Source organism: Schistocerca cancellata, chromosome 8 (genome assembly GCF_023864275.1).
Source record: "Schistocerca cancellata isolate TAMUIC-IGC-003103 chromosome 8, iqSchCanc2.1, whole genome shotgun sequence".
NCBI lineage: Eukaryota > Metazoa > Arthropoda > Insecta > Orthoptera > Acrididae > Schistocerca > Schistocerca cancellata.
In genome coordinates this window covers 300,578,261-300,599,015 of record NC_064633.1, presented here as the reverse complement: position 1 = coordinate 300,599,015, position 20,755 = coordinate 300,578,261, and the positions used below count along the sequence as shown (strand labels likewise).

The 20,755-nt window shown below is 40.2% G+C and overlaps 1 protein-coding gene across 1 annotated transcript in view; it reads left to right on the top strand.

Moving 5' to 3' along the window:
• The first annotated feature begins 4,480 nt into the window (after positions 1-4,480).
• The window catches only part of LOC126095534 (protein O-mannosyl-transferase TMTC1-like), a 161,676-nt gene continuing 145,401 nt past the window's right edge, over positions 4,481-20,755 (top strand). Inside the window, exons 1-2 of the mRNA XM_049910316.1 lie at positions 4,481-4,717; positions 4,954-5,168. Of these exons, the coding sequence (XP_049766273.1) occupies positions 4,481-4,717; positions 4,954-5,168 (452 nt within the window). The remainder of the gene's footprint in view (positions 4,718-4,953; positions 5,169-20,755) is intronic.

The following is a 20,755-nucleotide window of genomic DNA, read 5'->3' as shown; positions in this document are numbered from 1 at the left end:
GTTATGCCGGTTAATGCTACCGTGAGACTCATCGGAAAATAGTACCTCAGTTAAGAACGTGGGGGTCGTTTGTGTGTGTTTACGTGCCCATTCACAAAACATTGCCTAGTTAAGGAAATCGGTGCATTGAAGTTCTTGATATTGTAATGCGTGGTATAACTTATAATAATGACAATGCGGTACTGTGACAGTACTACCTACGCTCATACCAGATTCGTGGTGTAATTGCCGGGCGCTTTTCCCTAGGTTACGGCGCGCTGCCACCAGTATAGCTATTTCGTTAGCTTCTCTTGTAACACGTTTGCTTCGTTTCCTTTTGCGGTCTGTACGCTACCATCAGACATAAAGGTGTTCGCAACTGCGCAAAAGAACGAACGAGAAAGAGCTCGACATAAAAGGCAACAGCAGACTCATCCTGTCTCCTACGTTCTCTGTGAATCGGTATCATTTCAATTTTTTCTTCTGTTCTTGCAAGATTCATCGTCCATTTGCACGTCTGTCCTCTGAATGATGCTTAGAGCCGATATCGGTTCCACGTCTGGCCGGTACGTGAGCTCCTGTCGCAATACACTGAGTGTTACTGTTACTATAAATCTTAGTTCACTACACGACGCCGGTGCCGCGTCGAGTAGTTCTGTGTTCCATATGGTGGAGGAATACAACGTAGTGAATGGGGTTTCTAATTAGAAGCTATGAACTACTGGCCTGTCCTACCTTAGCAGCATGGACAAGGTGTCCTACGTGCCATTGGATGTTTAACGGCCATTAAGTAGCATGTCGTAAAATACGATTATGTATCGATTTCTATTCCTCCGATTACAGCGCTGTCTATGGGAAACGGAGAAAATGCTTTAGACAAAATGTAGTAGATTTTGCAGCAGAATCGTAAGCTGCAATAAAAATCTGGGGTTCACAATGAAGATTTCAAAGTGGTGCACCGTCACCCACGCACGGTGTCTGGTGACGGATCGAGTGTGGTATCGTTAGATTCCCCCTCCAAGACAAACTAATGGGAATTATATTTTTTATCCAATGTGCAGTTTTCGAAATATTTCAACGTCTGCAGTTAAAATGAACATGCTGTATAGTACAGTAACACTCGGAGCTTACCCTGTCTACTCCAGCAGTCAGTTTACTATCCCCTTCATCTTCGTGGACTCACAACCTAATAATCCCAAGTGTCTGTGTCAGGTAATAATTCATAGTTGGTGGAGTTATAGCTTGACGCAGTAGATGGTATCAAATTCTGAGGATGGATCATGTCCGTAACACGACTGTAAAGTACTTACTGAAAGTGCTTTAGCTCTATGCTTTCAGGCGTTTATACTAGTTGTGAATTCCATTTAATAAGTCATGGAGGGAAAATCTGAGATATTTAGTTATTTAGTGACCTGAAGCAGAGCTGGGGGCGCGTCCAATTAGCTGATGTTAATAGTACAAGAAAACCTTGTTGGAGAGAAAGTCACAGAAGAATTTGTTAATATTTTTCAAAGTGGTGTTAGGTGGTACTCTGAAAACAACCTCTCCCTTAATTTTGAAAAAAGACACTATATTCAGTTATCTATAACAAGTGGTCATACCAACAGCTGATGCAGCACGTAGCAAGGAGCCACTAAACAGAATAGAATGTTCCAACTTTGTTGCTCCTTATTAAAGCTGTCAGTTACTGCAAAGGGAGTTCAGTATCCTTCGACAAAAATTTTGGTCGTTGTACCAATTGTACAAGTAACACAAAATGGCGGAAAGACAGTAAAGAAAATTTTAAATATATTACACAGAAGAAGTTTTATTTAATAACGAGCAGCCTGTGAAAACAAGAGGTAACCTAATTTTAAGTCTGAACAGGACTGAAAAATAATATAATCTTTAATATTAAATTTAGAATCTCGTAAAAGATCAGTGTCTAGCCATGAGAATAAACTCATTATGTATACTATCCTGTAAACTCACTCGTTCTGCATGATTTCAATAAAAAATCTTTCGAATCATCTATGGAACGAGAGCCACGTTTTTATTAAGGCCCGATCGGTCGTGGGAAAGAAACCACAAAGAAATTCCTCTGAAGATTTCCACAGATGTGTTGGTTGGTTGGTTGGTTTGTGGGATTGAAGGGACCAGAGTGCTAGGGTCATCGGTCCTTAGATGTGTTGGTCACTGTCTCTAATATACCCTTGATAGACTCAAATCGCGCTTTTCATTACTGAGCGGACAGTGAGAATGTAAAGTTGCCTGGAAAGTAGGGTTTACCGCCGAGTATAAGTGCCTGCTGGGAGATCCCGCCTGATTTCATGACCTCCCACATAACCTAACTGTCATGCACTTCCTTCTGGATGGTAACTCTCGTCCGCGCATTGCAGAGTAATGAAGATATACCTGCAGGGTTTCCGATGGGAGTGTTTGAGCACCCACCATACAGGCCGGATTTAACTCCCTCTGCTCACGTAAACAACAGGCTATGGCGACAACTTTTTGACACAACGAGCTGCACACTGGCGAAGAGACGTGGCGGAAAACACATGTGCCTGCTTACTATGACGAAGTTATCGGAAAATTGGTACAAAAAAATGGCTCTAAGCACTATGGGACTTAACATCTGTGGTCATCATTCCCCTAGAATTAGAACTATTTACACCTAACCAACCTAAGGACATCACACAGATCCATGCCCGAGGCAGGATTCGAACCTGCGACCGTAGCAGCCGCGCAGTTCCGGACTGAAGTGCCTAGAACCGCTAGAACAAGCGGCCGGCAAAGTTGGTACAGCGCTTGGCCAAATGTCTACGTCGGATCGGCTATTATTGTAGAAAAGGAACCGGAAGTTGTAGTTAAATGTTGCAAGTAAAATATTTTTGTGGTTACCTGATACGACCGATCAATGCAGGAGGCTGTCTATAATTTTGTATTGTAGTCTTCTTTTGAAGGCTAATTTATTAGCTAGGATAGCTATGTTAACACTAGTACTGGATTATTAGCTGCAGCAAAATGTATTTCCAAACTCAGATCGACAAAAAGAAAATATGACGTGGTTACAGGCTTAAAGCAAAAATAAAAATGTAATAAGGCATACACAACAGTACAGTGACAAAAATTACATACTCATAAAACTGGGCAGTGGTAGTTACATCATACAGTGCTTACCTAAGTCTGTCAGAGAGAGGTGTAAGCATTGTGTGATGTAACCTGAACACCACTCTTTCACGTGGTTTTGTAAGCACTGTGTGATGTAACTTCTCCTGCCCGGTGTTATGGGTATGTAATTATTATCGCTGTGCTGTTGTACATACGCCCCTCCCTAAAAAATGGTTCAAATGGCTTTAATCACTATGGGACTTAACATCTGAGGTCATCAATTCCCTAGACTTAGAACTACTTAAACCAAACTAACCTAAAGACATCACACACATACATGCGCGAGGCAGGATTCGAACCTGCGACTGTAGCAGCAGCGCGGTTCCCGACTGGAGCGCCTAGAACCGCTCTGTCACAGCGGCCGTACGCCCCACTCTCTTACATACAATATTTTTATTGTGAGGCTCTAACTTCCGCATATTTTCTTTTCATATATCTGAAGAGGGCAACACGTATTGCCAAAATTGGGAATCCAGTAATTGTCCTAACATCGCGATTTTGGCAAATAAATTGGTTATCAAAAGAAGACTACAATACAAAACATTGTCGATTTCAGTGTGGTTTTCATAATGGAACCAATCGGAGCTTAATAAATGAACAGCATCGAATTAAGCAGCTTCCTAATTCGTGAAGTGGTCACAATCTCCTGTTCGAACTTTTGACTGATACTGCTGCTGAATCTTCCTCTCTGTATGGTTTTTATCCTTGTACGGTTTTTATCCTCGTTCCTGACGTTCCATCGTGAACTGCAGTGGATGACTTCAGAGACGTGCCTAGTACCATCGACTTCCCCGGAACCAGAGTAACTTCTAAAGATGACCTACTTCCCGAAACGTGAGGAAAGAAAATATTTGATGCACCACAATAACGCAACCCTGAAGATATACAAGAAATCAAGCCAACCGTTCCTGGAGACTAGATATAAAGGTATGTTCGTCGGCTTTGACCAGTCAGTTACGAAACATGTGACAAATGCCACATGTTATATTGAGACTGTAACGTGACGTCACTGACGATTTTTTCGAAAGGGCTAAGATACAGATCAGTTTGTCACTACACCATGTTTTCTTTAGCATCAAATTCGTTCGCTCCGCCAACTCACAACCCAACTGTTACCCTCCAATCCGTCTTACGCCTCGGGCTAAGGTTCTGTTCAGTGTCATTACGACCAGTTATTTTACTTTTTATTTTTATTTAATTTATTTCTGCAAATTCGTTGGCATCGGTAGCTAAAAGCAAGACTGTGAATATATGCACGAAATGTGTGTGATATCAGGCATTAAAATTACGTCACTGGCCAGAATTGATGACTCATATCGAACTTTCCTGCTGACCAGAGAAGGCCGTCACTATGGTCGCGAGTGGCAGGTTCTACTGGGGGATTGTGTGTGTTCGCAGCACGCCGCACGACCAGTGCGAGCCGCCGGTCGGCGTGGTTTCGCCGGCGGAGGCGCGGCTAGACTGCCGGGCACCGCGGCCGCCTCGGCAGTGGGAGCGCCGCGGCGCATGCTCCGTGGCGCCGGCCCTCCGCGGCCTGGCTCGGCCCGCGTCCCGCTATAAGCGGCAGCGCCGGAGTCCGCGGGCCGCAGTCCGCAGCTGGGCAGTGCGCGACGCCGACGGCGACGGCGACGTCGGTGCCGAGCCGAGCCGATCCGAGCCGAGGCGAGGCGAGCCGCGGCGACCAGTGCGCGCCCAGGCCGCGCCATGCGAGGCGGCGGGGGCTGCCACCCCCGGCGGCACCCGCGGGCCTCGGCGCCCGCCCCCCTGCACCAGCCGGCCCCCGTTGCCGCCCCCGCCTCGGCCCCTGCCTCTCCCGGCGCCAAGGGCTACGCGGCCGTCGCTGCCGTCGCGCTAGCCTCCTACGCGAACGCGCTCGGCGGAGACTTCGTACACGACGACATCCCGGCGGTGACGCGCAACAAGGACGTTCTGGGTCTGACGCCGCTGCCCGACGTCTTCCGGAACGACTTCTGGGGCACGCCCATGGCGGATGCCTCCAGCCACAAGTCCTATCGGCCACTCACCACTCTCACTTTCAGGTTCGTTACTGTTGACGCGGTCACCACTACTCATTGTGCCTATTTTGCACAAAAATATGCTTATCATTCAGCTACATGACGGTGTGCCATTGCTACGTAAAGGAAGCAGTCCATGACACCTAACGGAAAGAAGAGACGTTACTTTTGATGTAACAAAACTGATCGAAAATCCCGAATCATCATCTCTGTGCATCTAATCACACTCTCACACCACAAATGCGCAGTCAGTTGCTGAGAAGGCGATATGAAACAAAACTCCCAACAGCAACTACAGAAGTGTACAGTTTTCACTTCCCTTTCTCATAGATATTTATGAAATGTTCCCATACTTGAAACAGCATTTGAAACCTACGAAGATGGAGTGTCTAGATTATTGCTGAGGAGTACTCCAAGTAACACCGTTCTCTTGTTTCAAATGCAGAAAACTATATCCAGTTCTGTGCATCCACTGCACGAACTTAGCCTACACTCATCATTTCAGACACGTAACGCTCCACTACCTTCCATGAAGGAGTCTGTTCCATGCAAGTGACTGAAAGGAGAATCTTAATGCCCGCAAACTCACTTGTTCTAACAACCCAAATCACCGACGCTAGCCACATCGTCACGCTCTTGTACTATAAAGCAGGAAGATATTCTGCAGCCAGTCGCTAAGGAGCAATCGTAATTATAGAAACATAGGCTCGGATACTCAGTTTTTTTGCTGACATTAATTTAGTAATCATTCTCCTGTCTCATACCGCTTTTAAAAAACACGCGCTTTCTGTTTTATTCACTCGTGTCACTACCAAAAAACTGTCGTATTCTCTACACATTTGTTAAGGAATACTCAGTGCAAACTTCTCCTGAGATGGTTTCAAATACTAAAACATTTTCTGAAAAATTTTGTTTTACAGTTAGCTCCAACCAAACGAGTTTCTGTTATTTTATGAATGTGTTATACACAACAAGTTTCAGATGAGTACGTATTTCTTCAGTCAAAAACAATGCCAACTCTCATTTTTTGAGGGACAGGTATATCATGTAACTGTGTATATCAGGTTAGACACACTATTACTGGAAGTTTCTCTAGTTAGACACCGGTATCATCATCTTTAGATCTAAAAGCGAGACTAAAATCCTCATAAATGCCATTTTCCTTCAATATCAGGACTCTTAAACAAAACACATCTTGCATACAATTATCGAACAGTAACATTCCAAAAAATAAAATGACATAAGATACATATACACAGAAGATACTTATACATAAGAAACATTCTTTTCTTATTTGAGTAATTTTCTCACGTTCATCTAATATCATGATATCGCATTTCAAGGTCCTCTTAACTATGGACCCCCTTTCCCCTCCCTCTCCTCTACTTACATTTAATTACGTAGACGTGTAACAACCAATTGTCTCTGTAATCTGTACCCTTTTACTTCTATTTATTCTAGAAATTCACTTTTAAACGGAATTTCTCATCAATTGCTAACACACGTGAAACTCCAGGTGGCAATAAAGTATCTGTAATTAAAGTCATTAATAAACAATGTTTCGTCCTTACAAAAGTATCTGTAATTAAAGTCATTAATAAACAATGTTTCGTCCTTACAAACTAACTCTTTAGGAAGTACAGGTAAACGTTACGCAGGGCTGAAGATATTTGAAATGTAAAAATAAATCTATACAAGAAGTTCCGTAGATCGGGCTTCTGGTCTGACGCCCGTGCCCACAGAATAGCTCAGAGTTCGTTGATTTTCATCCCCTTTACGCCGTAATAGGTCTATAGCGCTGATGGGCGCCCCGTAACCACAAATCGTCCAATAATGACGCTATAATCGACCAAGTTCGTAACACGGTCCTCTAGTACGACGGAGAGAGCGTAGCCGCAAGTGAAGGGAATTTCTAAGTACTTTTCTTTGGGTTTTACGACAAATGAATGACACGGCGGGTAGAAAACGATTCTGCCTATATAAAAAGGCGTGCGAGCGTCGTACCATCAGCACCCGTGGCAACATTCGATGTTTTCTCGCCAATAGTAATTTATTTTGTTACAATGCACCATTCTGAAGTTTTTTTTTTTTTTTTGCAATACGGAAAAATATCTGCGATACTCGCTGTTGCTATCAGATGCAGCTGCGCACTGGAAACAACTGTTGTTCTTTATTTGAAGAATTATTTTCTTATTCTAACAGCAACGTAAATTTATGTGTTTGTGCAGTACATTAGAGGCAATCTCCGTCTTATATTTTATCGACTACTCATCATACAGCTGAAATTTCAAAGTGAAGCCAACTCCGTGTTTCTTTTCTGAAAAAGAAATCTCGTGTGTTTATCTTGATTTTATGGAAAACTGGAGAACAATACGACAACAAGCCTAAACAGCGTTCGTTGTTTATGTTGCCAGTAGTCCATACTGAGCTGACACGCTGCACTGATGACGAAGAAAATTCAATTTCTAATCTCCCATTATTCTTATCTTGTTTAAAGAAGTGCCTGTTTTTTTTAAAAAAAAGAAGTCGTCTTGGGATTATAATAATGAAAGTTTTGTTGTTGGAACCCTGCAGGTAGAGAGGAAAGAAAAGTTAGCCCTACATAAAAACAGACGCAATATTCAATTGTGGAGTACATTTTCTTATGAGCAATGCCCGAAAGTAGTAATTGGCGATGAAAAGATTTTAAATTTAAAATGAAATTATTGCGAAACACAGTAGTAATATTTCACTAAGTGAATTTAAGTTAAAATGTGGCAAAAGTAGTACTAGTGCCAGGATTACCTGATTGTACCATAGTCAATCTGCCAGTACTAAGTAATAACGTTGAATTAATGGGCCCCATGCGTTCTGCCAAAAATCGCTGAATTATTTTAATTGTAGCCAGAACGGTTTAATAAATATTATGTTGAGGAATTTCTAGCTCATATAACTGTAAGGCTAAGTCACTAGAGCAGCATAAGACACCCCGACTCTATTTCCCTGTTCCCAAGTCGCCCGCATTTAAATACGATTATGTACAACCGCTGTTGTTTTCCACATCCCACTAGATGAATACTGGGCTGGTCCCCACGTCCCGCCTTAGTTACACGACTCGCAGACATCTGAAGAACGCTGGCTCTGTCTCATGGCTTACACAAGACGAGACAGCTGGGGTACACTGACTCCGTTCCGGGGGGTACGGGTGGTGACAGGAAGGGCATCCCGTCTCACTCAGACACTAACATCGCCAAATCCGTAGTCGCAAGGCTGACCCCGAGTTGCAATGGGGCAAAGGCCCAAAGAAAATGATGAAAAAATTATACGGACAACCGCTGTTCTTCTGTAATTTTTGTTTCGTTGTGTTAAATATGTAACCAGCTTACTCTAATCGATTTGCCTGAAGTTGAGATCTAGTTTCTCACGGTTGACATTCTTGGATTACGTTTTATGCGTTTTATTGCGCTATCCAATTTGAGTGATAAAGTTCAGAGGACTTCTTCCTACGTTATTCTTAGGTTTAAACTATGATGACTGTGGACTGTCAATAGTAACAAAATTTGCACTTCTACACTCAGTAATTTTTGGAAACATACAACGACGGTCTAAAAAATAATGCCCTCCAAATCATTTATTTTGTTCTCAATATCTGCTGAGGTATCTCAAGTTGCATCCCTCTGCCGCTAAAAGGCTCCAAATTGTAGCGTGTAACGTGGCTGTGTATAAAATAACAACGTTGGTGCGTGAGGAACAACATGCTACAATCGAATTTCTAGCAGCAGAAAGAGTTACTCCATACATGGGGCATCCTCTCTTCCAGCATGACAATGCCATATCAGACCACACACGGGCGCTGCTATATCGGCAATAATCGGAAGCCTGGAGTTCAATGTCATCGGTTATCCTCAATACAATCCCGACTCGGTCCATCCGATTTTCATCTGTTTCCAAAACTTACAGCCATCAACGGGGACAGTGATGAAGCAGACGTGAGGCTATGATTCCGTCAACGTTGTAAGACTTTCCTCAGTGACGGGATCAACAAACGTCTCTCTGGTTGGGAAAACCGCGTTCATCGCCAAGGTCACTACGTTGACAAATAAATATGTAGACGTAAAGAATAAAGACATAGAATGTTAACGAAGTTGGGTTATTTAAAAACCTTTAAGAGTTTTCACATAAAAAATATGGAGGCATTACTTTTCAGAACACCCTCTGATATGCTACAGAAGAGTCCAGTGCGACAGGTAACGAATCTGGAATACCTCACATGCAAGATCTCAGTATAATCAGCGGTTAATTAATAAATTACTAGACTATTGCATGACGTAATATACTGTCTCATTAAACTGGTTGATAGAAAGAAGATATCAGAGCACCACTGACATCAGTCAACTGGCGATGACGACGAGGTTGGCCTCCGATAGCTTGTTCCTGACACGGACAAGGTCTTCCATGGCTTCATGACATACAGTTGTTATAATTCAGTTGTTATAAGTAAACGATGTGCAGTGTACAGAATAAAAGTCAAAAATTTCGTGGGGCTACGTAAAATAGTGGCTATAAATATGCGTTAAAAACAGAATAACAATAGGAACTTAATACTTCTCCCACTTTCGGAAATTTGTCAACGAAGCATAGATTTAATATGGTTGACTAAATATCAACCTTAAATTTAAACGTTTAACTGTTCCCAGTAACTTTAACTGTACATTTTTACTTAGTTGACATGGGAAACAGGTATCAGTCAGCCCGTATCAGTAACGGGTAGCAGCTAAGTCCCAAATTTCATATGTATAAAGGGGGGCAGAGCTGTCATAGAGAACTGTAATCGTATAAACCGTGAATGAAGAGGCGGTAGCTGAAGATGCCTCACTTGAAAGCCCGTATATTGCATTATGATGACTTCAGGTTCTTTGCCAACAACACGTTCATTTCATTAAACACAAAGTAATTTCAGACACGGATTGGGCCGCTTTTAGCGGTTTATTTGACGCTCGCATTCCGTTCCATATCAGCGACTGTGTATAAGGTCACTTGATTTTCCTCTAAACGGGCCCGCTTTGAATGTTTACCAACCTTTCGAAAACAAAGTCAACCTAACAACAGCATTAAAAATATCACAGTACAAGCGCCATTGTACATACGACAAAACGTTTATGGTAGGCAACTGGTTTTGTTTACAAACTGTAATTTGTTCAAATGTTGACGACGAATTGGACAAGAGCAATCAGAATCCCGTAAGCCTATTATTGAAATTTATGAGCTATTAGGAACGAAATTTAAAAGAATGGCGCTGTTATTAAGCCTCATTACCTCCTAATATTGTGAAAGAGTTGTTTACAAAACGTTGCCATGCTTTCAATTGTTTATAGACTTCTGCTATTCCGGCTTCACTTAACAAAATCGTTTTAGATTTCTTTCAGTAACTCTTTTTGAAAAGTGTTTTACTGGTTAAGGCATGTAGCTTCGTAATTGTGGTAACAGCAAAAAGATGACTGTCGGAAAAAAGTACCTTTGTATATTTTCGTCTCGTGTCTTCCTTTCCTCTTCTCATGGGTCGAGTAAAAAAATCTGTTTACAGACCTGCATATTTTTCACTGTTCTACGTTACCTAATTCGTCGTTTTAATATCACAAACACTATTTCCGTTAGTCAATAAAGTGGTGATGCTTATCATCCGTTAATTAATTATAGCTGATGAAGACGTTAGAAACGAATACAATTAAAGAACTTAACGCTATTCACAAGGAAATATCCTGGCGTCCAATTAGTTAACAACAATGTAGACTAATCACTCATGTTGTTATGGTAATCAATACAGTATTTGGAAAGGAAAAACTAAAAATTGCTTTGAATTACATACAGCTTAACAATTAACCTATATATTTCCAAAATTAGCTAAGCTCTGTTAACGGGACATTGCATCTTCAACAAGCAACATAACTGAGTAGTTTCTATCTTAGTGATAGAAAATACATACATCACAAAACTGGGTCCGAAATTATTCGCCATCAGAACAGACATGATCTAATTAGTACCACCTTGTATGGATAAGATTATCAGATTCGAATTATACTGTTGGATAACTTATCACTATCATAACAGCACATGTACTTCAGAGTGTATCTCAGGACGTCACACGTTATCTGAACACGCATCACTGTAGAAATGACTTAGATCTACATTTTATTTATAGCAATGACGATAACTGAAAGTAAACTTGTCATAATGAAGATAAGTAAAGTAAATAATTTTAATGTTAATTTTGTCAGGCATGGTAGATAAGGTCAATAACGAAAGTAAAAAAAGTAATTTCGAAATATTTGCATGTTTTCCTTAGAAATTAATATGTACCTAACAGCTTTAACGCAACTGTTTGTAATTATACTGGGGCCAGATGCTAAATGTTAAGTTACAATTCATTGATCAAAATGACTTTCTTTAGGACTATACAGCACGGCGGCCAAGGCAACATTTCATCGTTAATTCTATGTGAGTCAGTGTAATTACAAACATGTTTCACTTTTTCCTATCGGTGAATGGCAACAACTGCGAAATTAATATGCGTTTACTAGCTTTTGCTGCACACTTAATATAATAAATCTTTGCTGTAAGTAAGTAAATACTTGGCACCTCTTGTAATACCGTTAGCTTCAGGAAGGTGTTCATTAAAGAAAATGGTAAATTCGCCAGCGCTTATATACCATTTGAGATGTCTCACTTTTTCTCTTCTTTACATTGTTTGGTACATTTAGCGAAACAGAATGTCGCCTAACTTATCTTCTGACTAATAAAGACAGTATTCACGGAAAAATACGATAAAATGTAATTTCATACGATAAATAAAGACGGAATCTGGCGAGTGGCGTTAAAAAAAGAGAAGAAATTTCATTACGCCTCAATGAAGCGAGCACAAAGTGCGTCACACGTAAATATGATATACTAACAAAGCATCGTCGCAAGAAGATAGTGGCTCTGGAATGATGCAATATAATAAGTTCGTATAGAGTAAACCAACTTTTTCAGCACGCTACTGTCGAAATTAAAGCTTTGCCACTATGTAAAGTTTTACCAATGAATATCTATCCACTCTGCTCTGATTGGTCGAAGATGAATACCGTAATGGCGAAAATCTTACGACGCACATGTTTTACTAACAATTCAAACGCAGCTGCAGAATCTCCCCATACATACAACAGAAAGAACAACACTCACAAACACCGTTAATGACAATTTTTATATGTTGACACAAAACAGATCAAAATAAAAAAGGACATTTCTAGTTACTGCAAAAAGTCAAGAGTGACTAGTTCCTGAAGTGGATAACAACAATGACTAATCATGCGTGTAGCTTCAGCAACGATAATTAATTTCAGATAAGTTAGTCGCGAAATGAACCTTCCTAACAGTTCTAATCTTTGGCGATAGAAACTTAGCTTTGAGAAACGCTAGTCTTCGTCCCACGCTCGTGGCCCACAAACATATTTCAGTAATTGTGATCCTTGTTAAATAATTCTCCTCTTGAAGACTATACTAAGAAGATGCAGTAAAAGATGCTTACCGACTCCTTGTTGGTGGAAGAGCTGGTGGTCGGCGATACAGAATAAACTAGACGCGTACTGAACGATGTAGCGTTCACGAATGTTTCTGTGTATCATAATCATAAAGAAACCTGGTCGAATATTGTAGTTTTTGCATACAGGATACACAAGTCGGAGTATAGAAGCGAATTTAAAACCAGTTCAGTCAGTAAATCTGCCCTTTTACAGACATTGCTTTCATATTCCTCTATGATATAAATTAGTTCACGATAACAGACTCATCGGCACACCATAATTTTAACATGGCAGTCCACGTCGTGACTCTAAAAAAGTCCCGTTAATAGATGATTGCGCTACTCACACGTAATTTTTATGATACTGTGTGGAAAATTAATCCAGGGTGCATTTAATATAAATACAATTTGTCCATATTTTCTACACCCCACAATACATCCGTAAACAGTCTATTTGTCGCAGTTATGATTTTTCCCGTCCATCGGCAGACAGCCAACTTTTCATAATTAACCCCGTCCTTCCATTGTTATGTCGAAGCTCACTGCTTATTGATATGCATCTAAATCCTCAATCTTCATAATATTAGCACTATGAAATTCTATTACTATTTTTCACTTTAAACATACACAAATAATTTGAAGATAAACAAAATGTGTTAAATGAGAAACAGTAAAAACAGCAAAATAAAATCCATTCAGTGTTCAATAGTCACAGAGATTATACAAAATGTGATGCATTTCATTATGGGCAAAAAATCAAAGGTATACTTCTAGATCCATTGTTTTATCTTCATAGACAAAGGCAAACAGATAAACATAGCCTCCACCCCTCTTTTCTATCATCATCTGACTACTACCAAGGGTAGCGTGCTAAATACTTCAGAAAAGAGCATTATCTGTTCAGAACATATATTTATACCGGATTAACAAGTTCCCGTTACTTATCGCGGCTCAAAACCAAAACTGCAAACAGAATCACGAGAGTAAAAACTTTGAAACTTTGTCCTAAAGGAAAAAAAGAAAAGATAGAGAAACAATTGATGCACTTTTGAATTATGTTCGACATCACATGCAGCAGCTGGAACGCTCACACGTTAAGGGTATAAGGAGACCACGAGACAGATGTGCTCTAGAACTCAAGGTCTTAAACATTTAATTTTAAATTCTTAATCGGAACCTCGTTTGATGTACGTGATTTAGCGCATTCATTCAAGATCGAGTCAATTTTTTCTCTTTTATATGAATCAATTCCCAAAATACTTAACCTTTTCTTTTTCAGAATTTATCTTTTATTTTCAAGTTTTGCTCGGCAGGCATTAAATACAATATATTTAAATATCGATTCCATTAGTATTGGGAGTATATAGACGAATAAAGAGGAGAAAATTTCTATAGCTAGCAAAGCTGCTCATGAAGTATTTCAAATTTCTTCAGGTCACTAAATACAACTTCTTTATTACCAAGATAATTTTCACACAGTTATGTCCCAACAAAACTGGTCAGTTTGATAACCGATTTCTCCATTTCTCTTCGTTAGTCTGGCTATGAAATCTCAGACAAAAATTCATGATGTAACTTTTAAAGAGCCTTGTTTTCCCTCTACTCAGACAGTAAATGAATGAAATTCGCTTGAAACTAATTTCGATAACTAAGCAGGGTTTTCTAAAATGAACCAGTATTTCTGCCTGAAATAGAAAGCTTAACAAATGGTTCAAATGGCTCTGAGCATTATGGGACTTAACTTCTAAGGTCATCAGTCCCCTAGAACTTAGAACTACTTAAACCTAACTAACCTAAGGACATCACACACATCCATGCCCGAGGCAGGATTCGAACCTGCAACCGTAGCGGTCACGCGGTTCCAGACTGTAGCGCCTTTAACCGCTTGGCCACACCGGCCGGCAGAAAGCTTAACAGCCAGTGCATATTAGCAGTACGTAATGTGGCTGTGAGACATTGACTTGTAATTAAAAAGGTAATCGAAGGTAGAGGATAGCTCATGGAGCAACAAAGAAATTAATGTTTAGATATACTGGGAGAGACATAATAATAAACGGAATGATCAGGGAACAGAACGGAGAAGCTACCTTTAACTGTAATGAAAACGATATGGAAGTGGGTGAGACTCAAAATTGATCACGGAACAAAAAAGTCCTTGCAGTTTATTTTATTTATCGTTATTAGAATTAACGGCTCCGCACCCATGAATCCTCTTAGGTGGATAGTCAAGTTCTGTGATGTGTTCTACGAGAATACGACCTAACGGAGGATGGGTTAGAGGCTTTATAAAATGTTTAAAGGTTACGTTTATGTGAATCGCTGGGAACCATAACGAATGAAGCACAGATGTCTAATTGTCCAGCAGTTATTGTGGAATGACAGGTAATGGGGAGTATCTTTGTTATTACTATTATTATTATTATTATTACTATAATGAATATTGGGCCGGGATTTATGTGTACCCGTCAAAGGGGTACCGAAAACGATATGGAAGTGGGTGAGACTCAAAATCGATCACGGAACAAAAAAGTCCTTGCAGTTTATTTTATTTATCGTTATTAGAATTAACGGCTCCGTACCCATGAATCCTCTAAGGTGGATAGTCAAGTTCTGGGATGTGTTCTACGAGAATACGACCAACGGGGGGTTGGGTTAGAGGCTTTATAAAATGTTTAAAGGTTACGTTTATGTGAATCGCTGGGTACCATAACGAATGAAGCACAGATGTCTAATTATCCAGCAGTTATTGTGGAATGACAGGTAATAGGGAGTATCATTATTATTACTATTATTATTATTATTACTACAATGAATATTGTGCCGGGGATTTATGTGTACCCGTCAAAGGTAAGACAAGTGATAAGCTGTAAAAGCTTGAAGAGCTCCTTCAGTAGAATGCAGAGAACCACACCACACCATAAGAATATGGTTATTTAGTGTCAAAAGCAGTAGGTCCTTAATAGTTCGCTGTTCTTTTATATGCTCCAGGGGCTGGAAGGAAGTACTTTGGCAGTGCTATGGACTTTATACATTTTTTTTTTCTGTAAGCGAATGAGAACATGACAAATTAACGCTCAGTGTGTGATAATATTGCACTGGGCACGCTAAAGCGTTAAGGTAATAAGTTGGGACTCCGTATTTCAGATATATTGCTGAAACTGATTTTAAAAATTGATGTCATAGGGATGGTTCAGTTGTGTCTAAAGATATAACAATATTTCCTCGTGTATTCTCGCTCATAATAACAGATTATCACAGCAGCAGAATTTTCGAAAGTATAGATAATGAATGCTTCTTTAAGTAGATTCAGGTGAGTAAGATTACAGAAATGAGAAAGATTTCTCTTCTTGAACAGACTTTTCCCTGTGATTTTCCCTACTATGACAGGGAAAAGAAGAAAGGAAGACTAGAAATTATTACAAGGTAGACGTAGAGGTCCTAATAGACAGCATTTTTCGAAGGTAAATTGAGTGCTGGGCATGAGAAACGACCGTCCTGTGAGAAATCGTGGGAATAAAAATGATGAAGTCCGGAAAGAGATGCTAATTTCGCCTCTTGTGTACAAACTGCCCCATTAGCTCAAATCCAGCATAAAATATTTAGTTGCCATACTTGAGTTCATACATTTATTTTTAAATAACTGCTTGCTCACCATTTTTTTATAAATAAGTAGATAAGCAACAGAATTCAACAAAGTGATATCGCGTAGATTTTTGTCGCGGTGTGTTGGTCAGAGAACTCGTTCTCTGATATTCATAGTTTCATACATCATCTGCTATTTACAAATTAAGTAACACCGTGTAGATCATAGCTTTATTTGTTTTCAATGGCAGTTTCAGTCAGTACACATCCCTTTCAAACTTAAAAACCAGTCTCAACGACTGCTGCTCCTCAGACATTCAATTTACAGTATATATCGGCATTTACGTACCTTACCAAGGTAACTACCAACAGTACCAATACCTTCAAAGAAATGCTCAGACACCGCTACTGAAATAATATTGTCTTTTGTTAGCTACTGTCACGATCGCCGGTACTACGTACCTTGCCAAACGGCGTAGCTTTGGTGGTAATGTCTGTTACGTCAAGTGAGGTGCAATGAAGCGTAGTTACCATATTCGTTGGAGGACTCTATTATTTAAGTCGAACTTACGAATTCTTGTACAACGAGCAGGTTGGTATGTTATTTACTGTTAGAGGATCGTCAGAAGGTTTAAATTAGTTGACAGATCAATAATATTTCAACATTATATGAAAAACTGTTTTCTCAATAAAGAAGTCACAATTTCATTGGAGATACGTATTTAATTCCCATGACACAAAATTTGCATTATTTATTTCCATTTGTCTGTGTGTTACGTTTCACTCACAGCAGAATTTCAGCACATCAAAATTCCCAATGATAGGCTAGATGTCTTAAATTAATAGATTTCAAGAAAGATCTTTGACTGTTCCGGCAGCAGTCTTGTCGAATTTTAAATCGTTTATGGTAAAAAAAAAGAAAAAAACGTGAAGGCTGTGTGGTGCAACACGTTAAGATTGCAGTTCTTCGTACAGATCACCTTCACAGGCTGTGGCGTTAGCTAGTGCATTAAAAAAATTTGCTTTTTTTCTTAGTTCATATATTTGAATATTTTATCCTAAAATATCATTAACTTCTATTATTGAAGGAAATGGAAACGTTTCGTCTCCTTTTATTATTGGTTTTATAGTACCGCTGCCTCATGCGATGGTCCCTAGACTGTAATACTTTGGTGTTGGTTGGTGTAAATTATCAACATGGCATTTTAGTTTCACAAGCGTCTGCCCATGCTTAAAAAAGTACACATGGCAGTGCGTTACATTTAACTAGTGTTTAGAAAGAACTTTTATTGTCAGTGGTTATAAGATTTCTTTTCCACTGACAGATGCCATTAGAAGGTGTCGCTCATTGAGAATCTAGTGAGATGGCGCTACATTTTGCATCGGCACTGTCGACCTTTGTATGAGACAAGGCAAAAAGCGATATTCTCCATTATATCTTGTGATGAATGATTCCTGGAAGAAATTGAAAATACTGGGACTATTGAAGAGAAAATAGCCACCAAAGCGATGATGATTTCGTCTTTAACTGTTAACCATAAAATATTCGACCATGCTCAACATGTCAGTGCGTTCAGTTTGAGTGTTCACCTAAGCTCCTTATTCATTTTATGTTTGCTTGACTTTTGTAGTTTATGTACAGAACGTAATGAATTTTAATCATTTTATCTTCTCGTCGTCAAGTGTACTTTTTTATTTATTGATGTTTCAAACAATTCGCCCCATACGGGCAGGGCAGAATTGGCATTCAGCGGTATACTCAAAAAGTAAATAGTTTGAAAATTCTTACATAAATCTTTAGAACTGTTGATTTCCGTTGTTATTTAAATTAAAAATCGTAGGACTAATATAAATATAAATATAAATAAAATGTTTGTTTTTATATTAGTTTTACGATTTATATAGGGAAATGCATTCTGTAGGGAAGAAGGTTAGGGATTAAAATATAGGCATCCACTGCGTGGGAAACAATGAAGATGAAGGTGGATGTTGGGGGGGGGGGTGGATGTCGGAAGACAGGTGAGGAACGTGTCTGGTGAGTGAGTAGGAGAGTGTTATCAAGAAGAAGGGGGACAGGGAGTGATGGAGAGGATAGAGGGACAGGGGGATAATCGGTGTGGAGTGGGATAGGAGGGGAGGAATATTTACAGTTTGTAGGACGGATAAATATCTGAACAGGGAGGGAGTCGGCTGAGATTTCATTATTTTGATGGAGCGTGTGCAGTGGTAGTGGGATTTGCTGGTAGAAGCGCGCCATCGCAGCGGAGCTGCTGATCAGAGAGGAAACAATGGGGCTATCGGAACCTAGATTTGGCATAGTGTAAGAAAGGATATACGAGAATTTATGGAATTTAATGAGATGTTGGGAGATCCATCAGGGTGAGGACACACGGACGCACAAAGCATGGTGTAGTGCGTGACGTTTAAGGATTTCGAGGAACATCTACAACTTAGATGGAGCGGATGTCCATGCTGCACTGCATACGAGAGGATGGGTCAGACCACAGTTTTGTAGGTATGGAGAACAGTGGAGGGATGCTATCTCCAAGTTCACCCAGTTAGCAGTTTCCAAAAAATCTATTAAACTTTTTTAGTTGCTGTAATTTCAGTAATAAATTAGTTTTTAAAATTGCTTACATGTTTTAGTTACTAGTCAATAATCTTTAGATCGTTAACATTAACAGTAAACTGGAAATTGTCTTTAGATCGTTATCCAGAAGAGGAGTGACAGGGAGTGATGGAGAGGATAGAGGGAGAGGGGGATAATCGGTGTGGAGTGAAGCTGTGAGGACGCGGCGTGAGTCGTGCTTGGGTAGCTCAAGCGGTAGCCGGCACGATTTCTCAGCGTGTTCGGTCAGAGAGCTGGTTGGCCTCTGTAATAAAAAAACTGAGTGGAAGGATCAACAAAACGAACTTGACCGGTTGACAGGATGTCATGTGACGTCCGCAACGACCAAACTCATCAAAATCAAAAAAAAAAAGCTAATCAGTAGTGTAACTGTCTAGTAATAAGATTTTTAAAAAGCAAAAAAAAAATAACAAGTAAAAAAAGGCGGTAGAGCACTTGCCAGCGAAAGGCAAAGGTCCCGAGTTCAAGTCTCTGTCCGGCACACAGTTTTAATCTTCCAGGAAGTTTCATATCAGCGCACACTCCGCTGCAGAGTGCAAATCTCTTTCTCGTCATGTGTACTGCTTTAGTTTTACTGCATGAACAGCGAAGACTTAGTAAGCGATGAACTTTACTCCTTTCATGAATTTGTGGGGGGCGGTCAGCGAGAAAAGGTTTGAAATTATGGGAAAAGTTTGTTGGGAGTCGCTAAGTGCTCTCACTACCAAATACCGGATGTATAAAGTCCGGGCATTCGCCCTCCGTCAGTGACGCTGCATTGACAATGTAGTACTGGTCAGATAGCGTCAAACTTTTTACAGAGGGCTATACATCTCTTTATTAGTAGGTTGTGACAGCATTTTAAGCATTTAATCTCGGTCTGTAATCAGGCTAAATGTTGGAAGTCAAATTTTTCTTGTCTCTGGAATCTATTAGTCAGACAACCTGCAAGGGGAATGGCGTCCCGATTTAGTCGATTAGTAGTACAGAGATTAAAATGTTGGGAAGAAGTAGGTCTCAATTACAAATTGCTTGCGAAATTTTTTAATATTCAAACAAAAACTAACTTACGCTAAAGACAACACACACACCCATGCCTGAGGGTGAAATCGAACCTCCGACGGGGAGGCAGCGTGAATCTTGACAAGACGCCGGGAGGGCAGCGTGAGGACGCCCATAGACCGCGCGGCTACCCCACGCTGCGAAATGGAGTTTTGGAGACGAAGTTGTGAAGTAATAAGAAGAGGTAATATAAGAAATGAAGTCCTCTGAGAAGAAATGGGAGTTACAAAGGATATTGTAGACATAATTGTAAATAAACGGCTAACATGGTATGGACATCTTAGAAGAATGTCAGAGGGAAGATGACGTTCCCCAATAAGGCAAGAGGGACGTTCACAACAAAGAACAAGAGAACGACGTGGCTTCATTGGAACAATAGAGTGAGGCTTACGATGAAGGACAAGGCCACGCAAGAAAAAGATTGGCAAGATAAAAGGAGATGGAAACTTCGATGCGAGAGATACTGCATGGCGTAGAAAACTAGCAGAAGGAAGAAGAAGAAAAAAGAAAATTACACTATTGACCATTAAAATTGCTACACCACGAAGACGACGTGCCACAGACGCGAAATTTAACCGACAAGAAGAAGATTCTGTGATATGCAAATGATTAGCTTTTCAGAGCATTCACACAAGGTTGGCGCCGGTGGCGACACCTAAAACGTGCTGACATGAGGAAAGTTTCCAACCGATTTGTCATACACAAACAGCAATCAACCGGCGTTGCCCTGTGAAACGTTGTTGTGATGCCTCGTGTAAGGAGGAGAAAAGCGTACCATCACGTTTCCGACTTTGATAAAGGTCGGATCGCAGCCTATCGCGA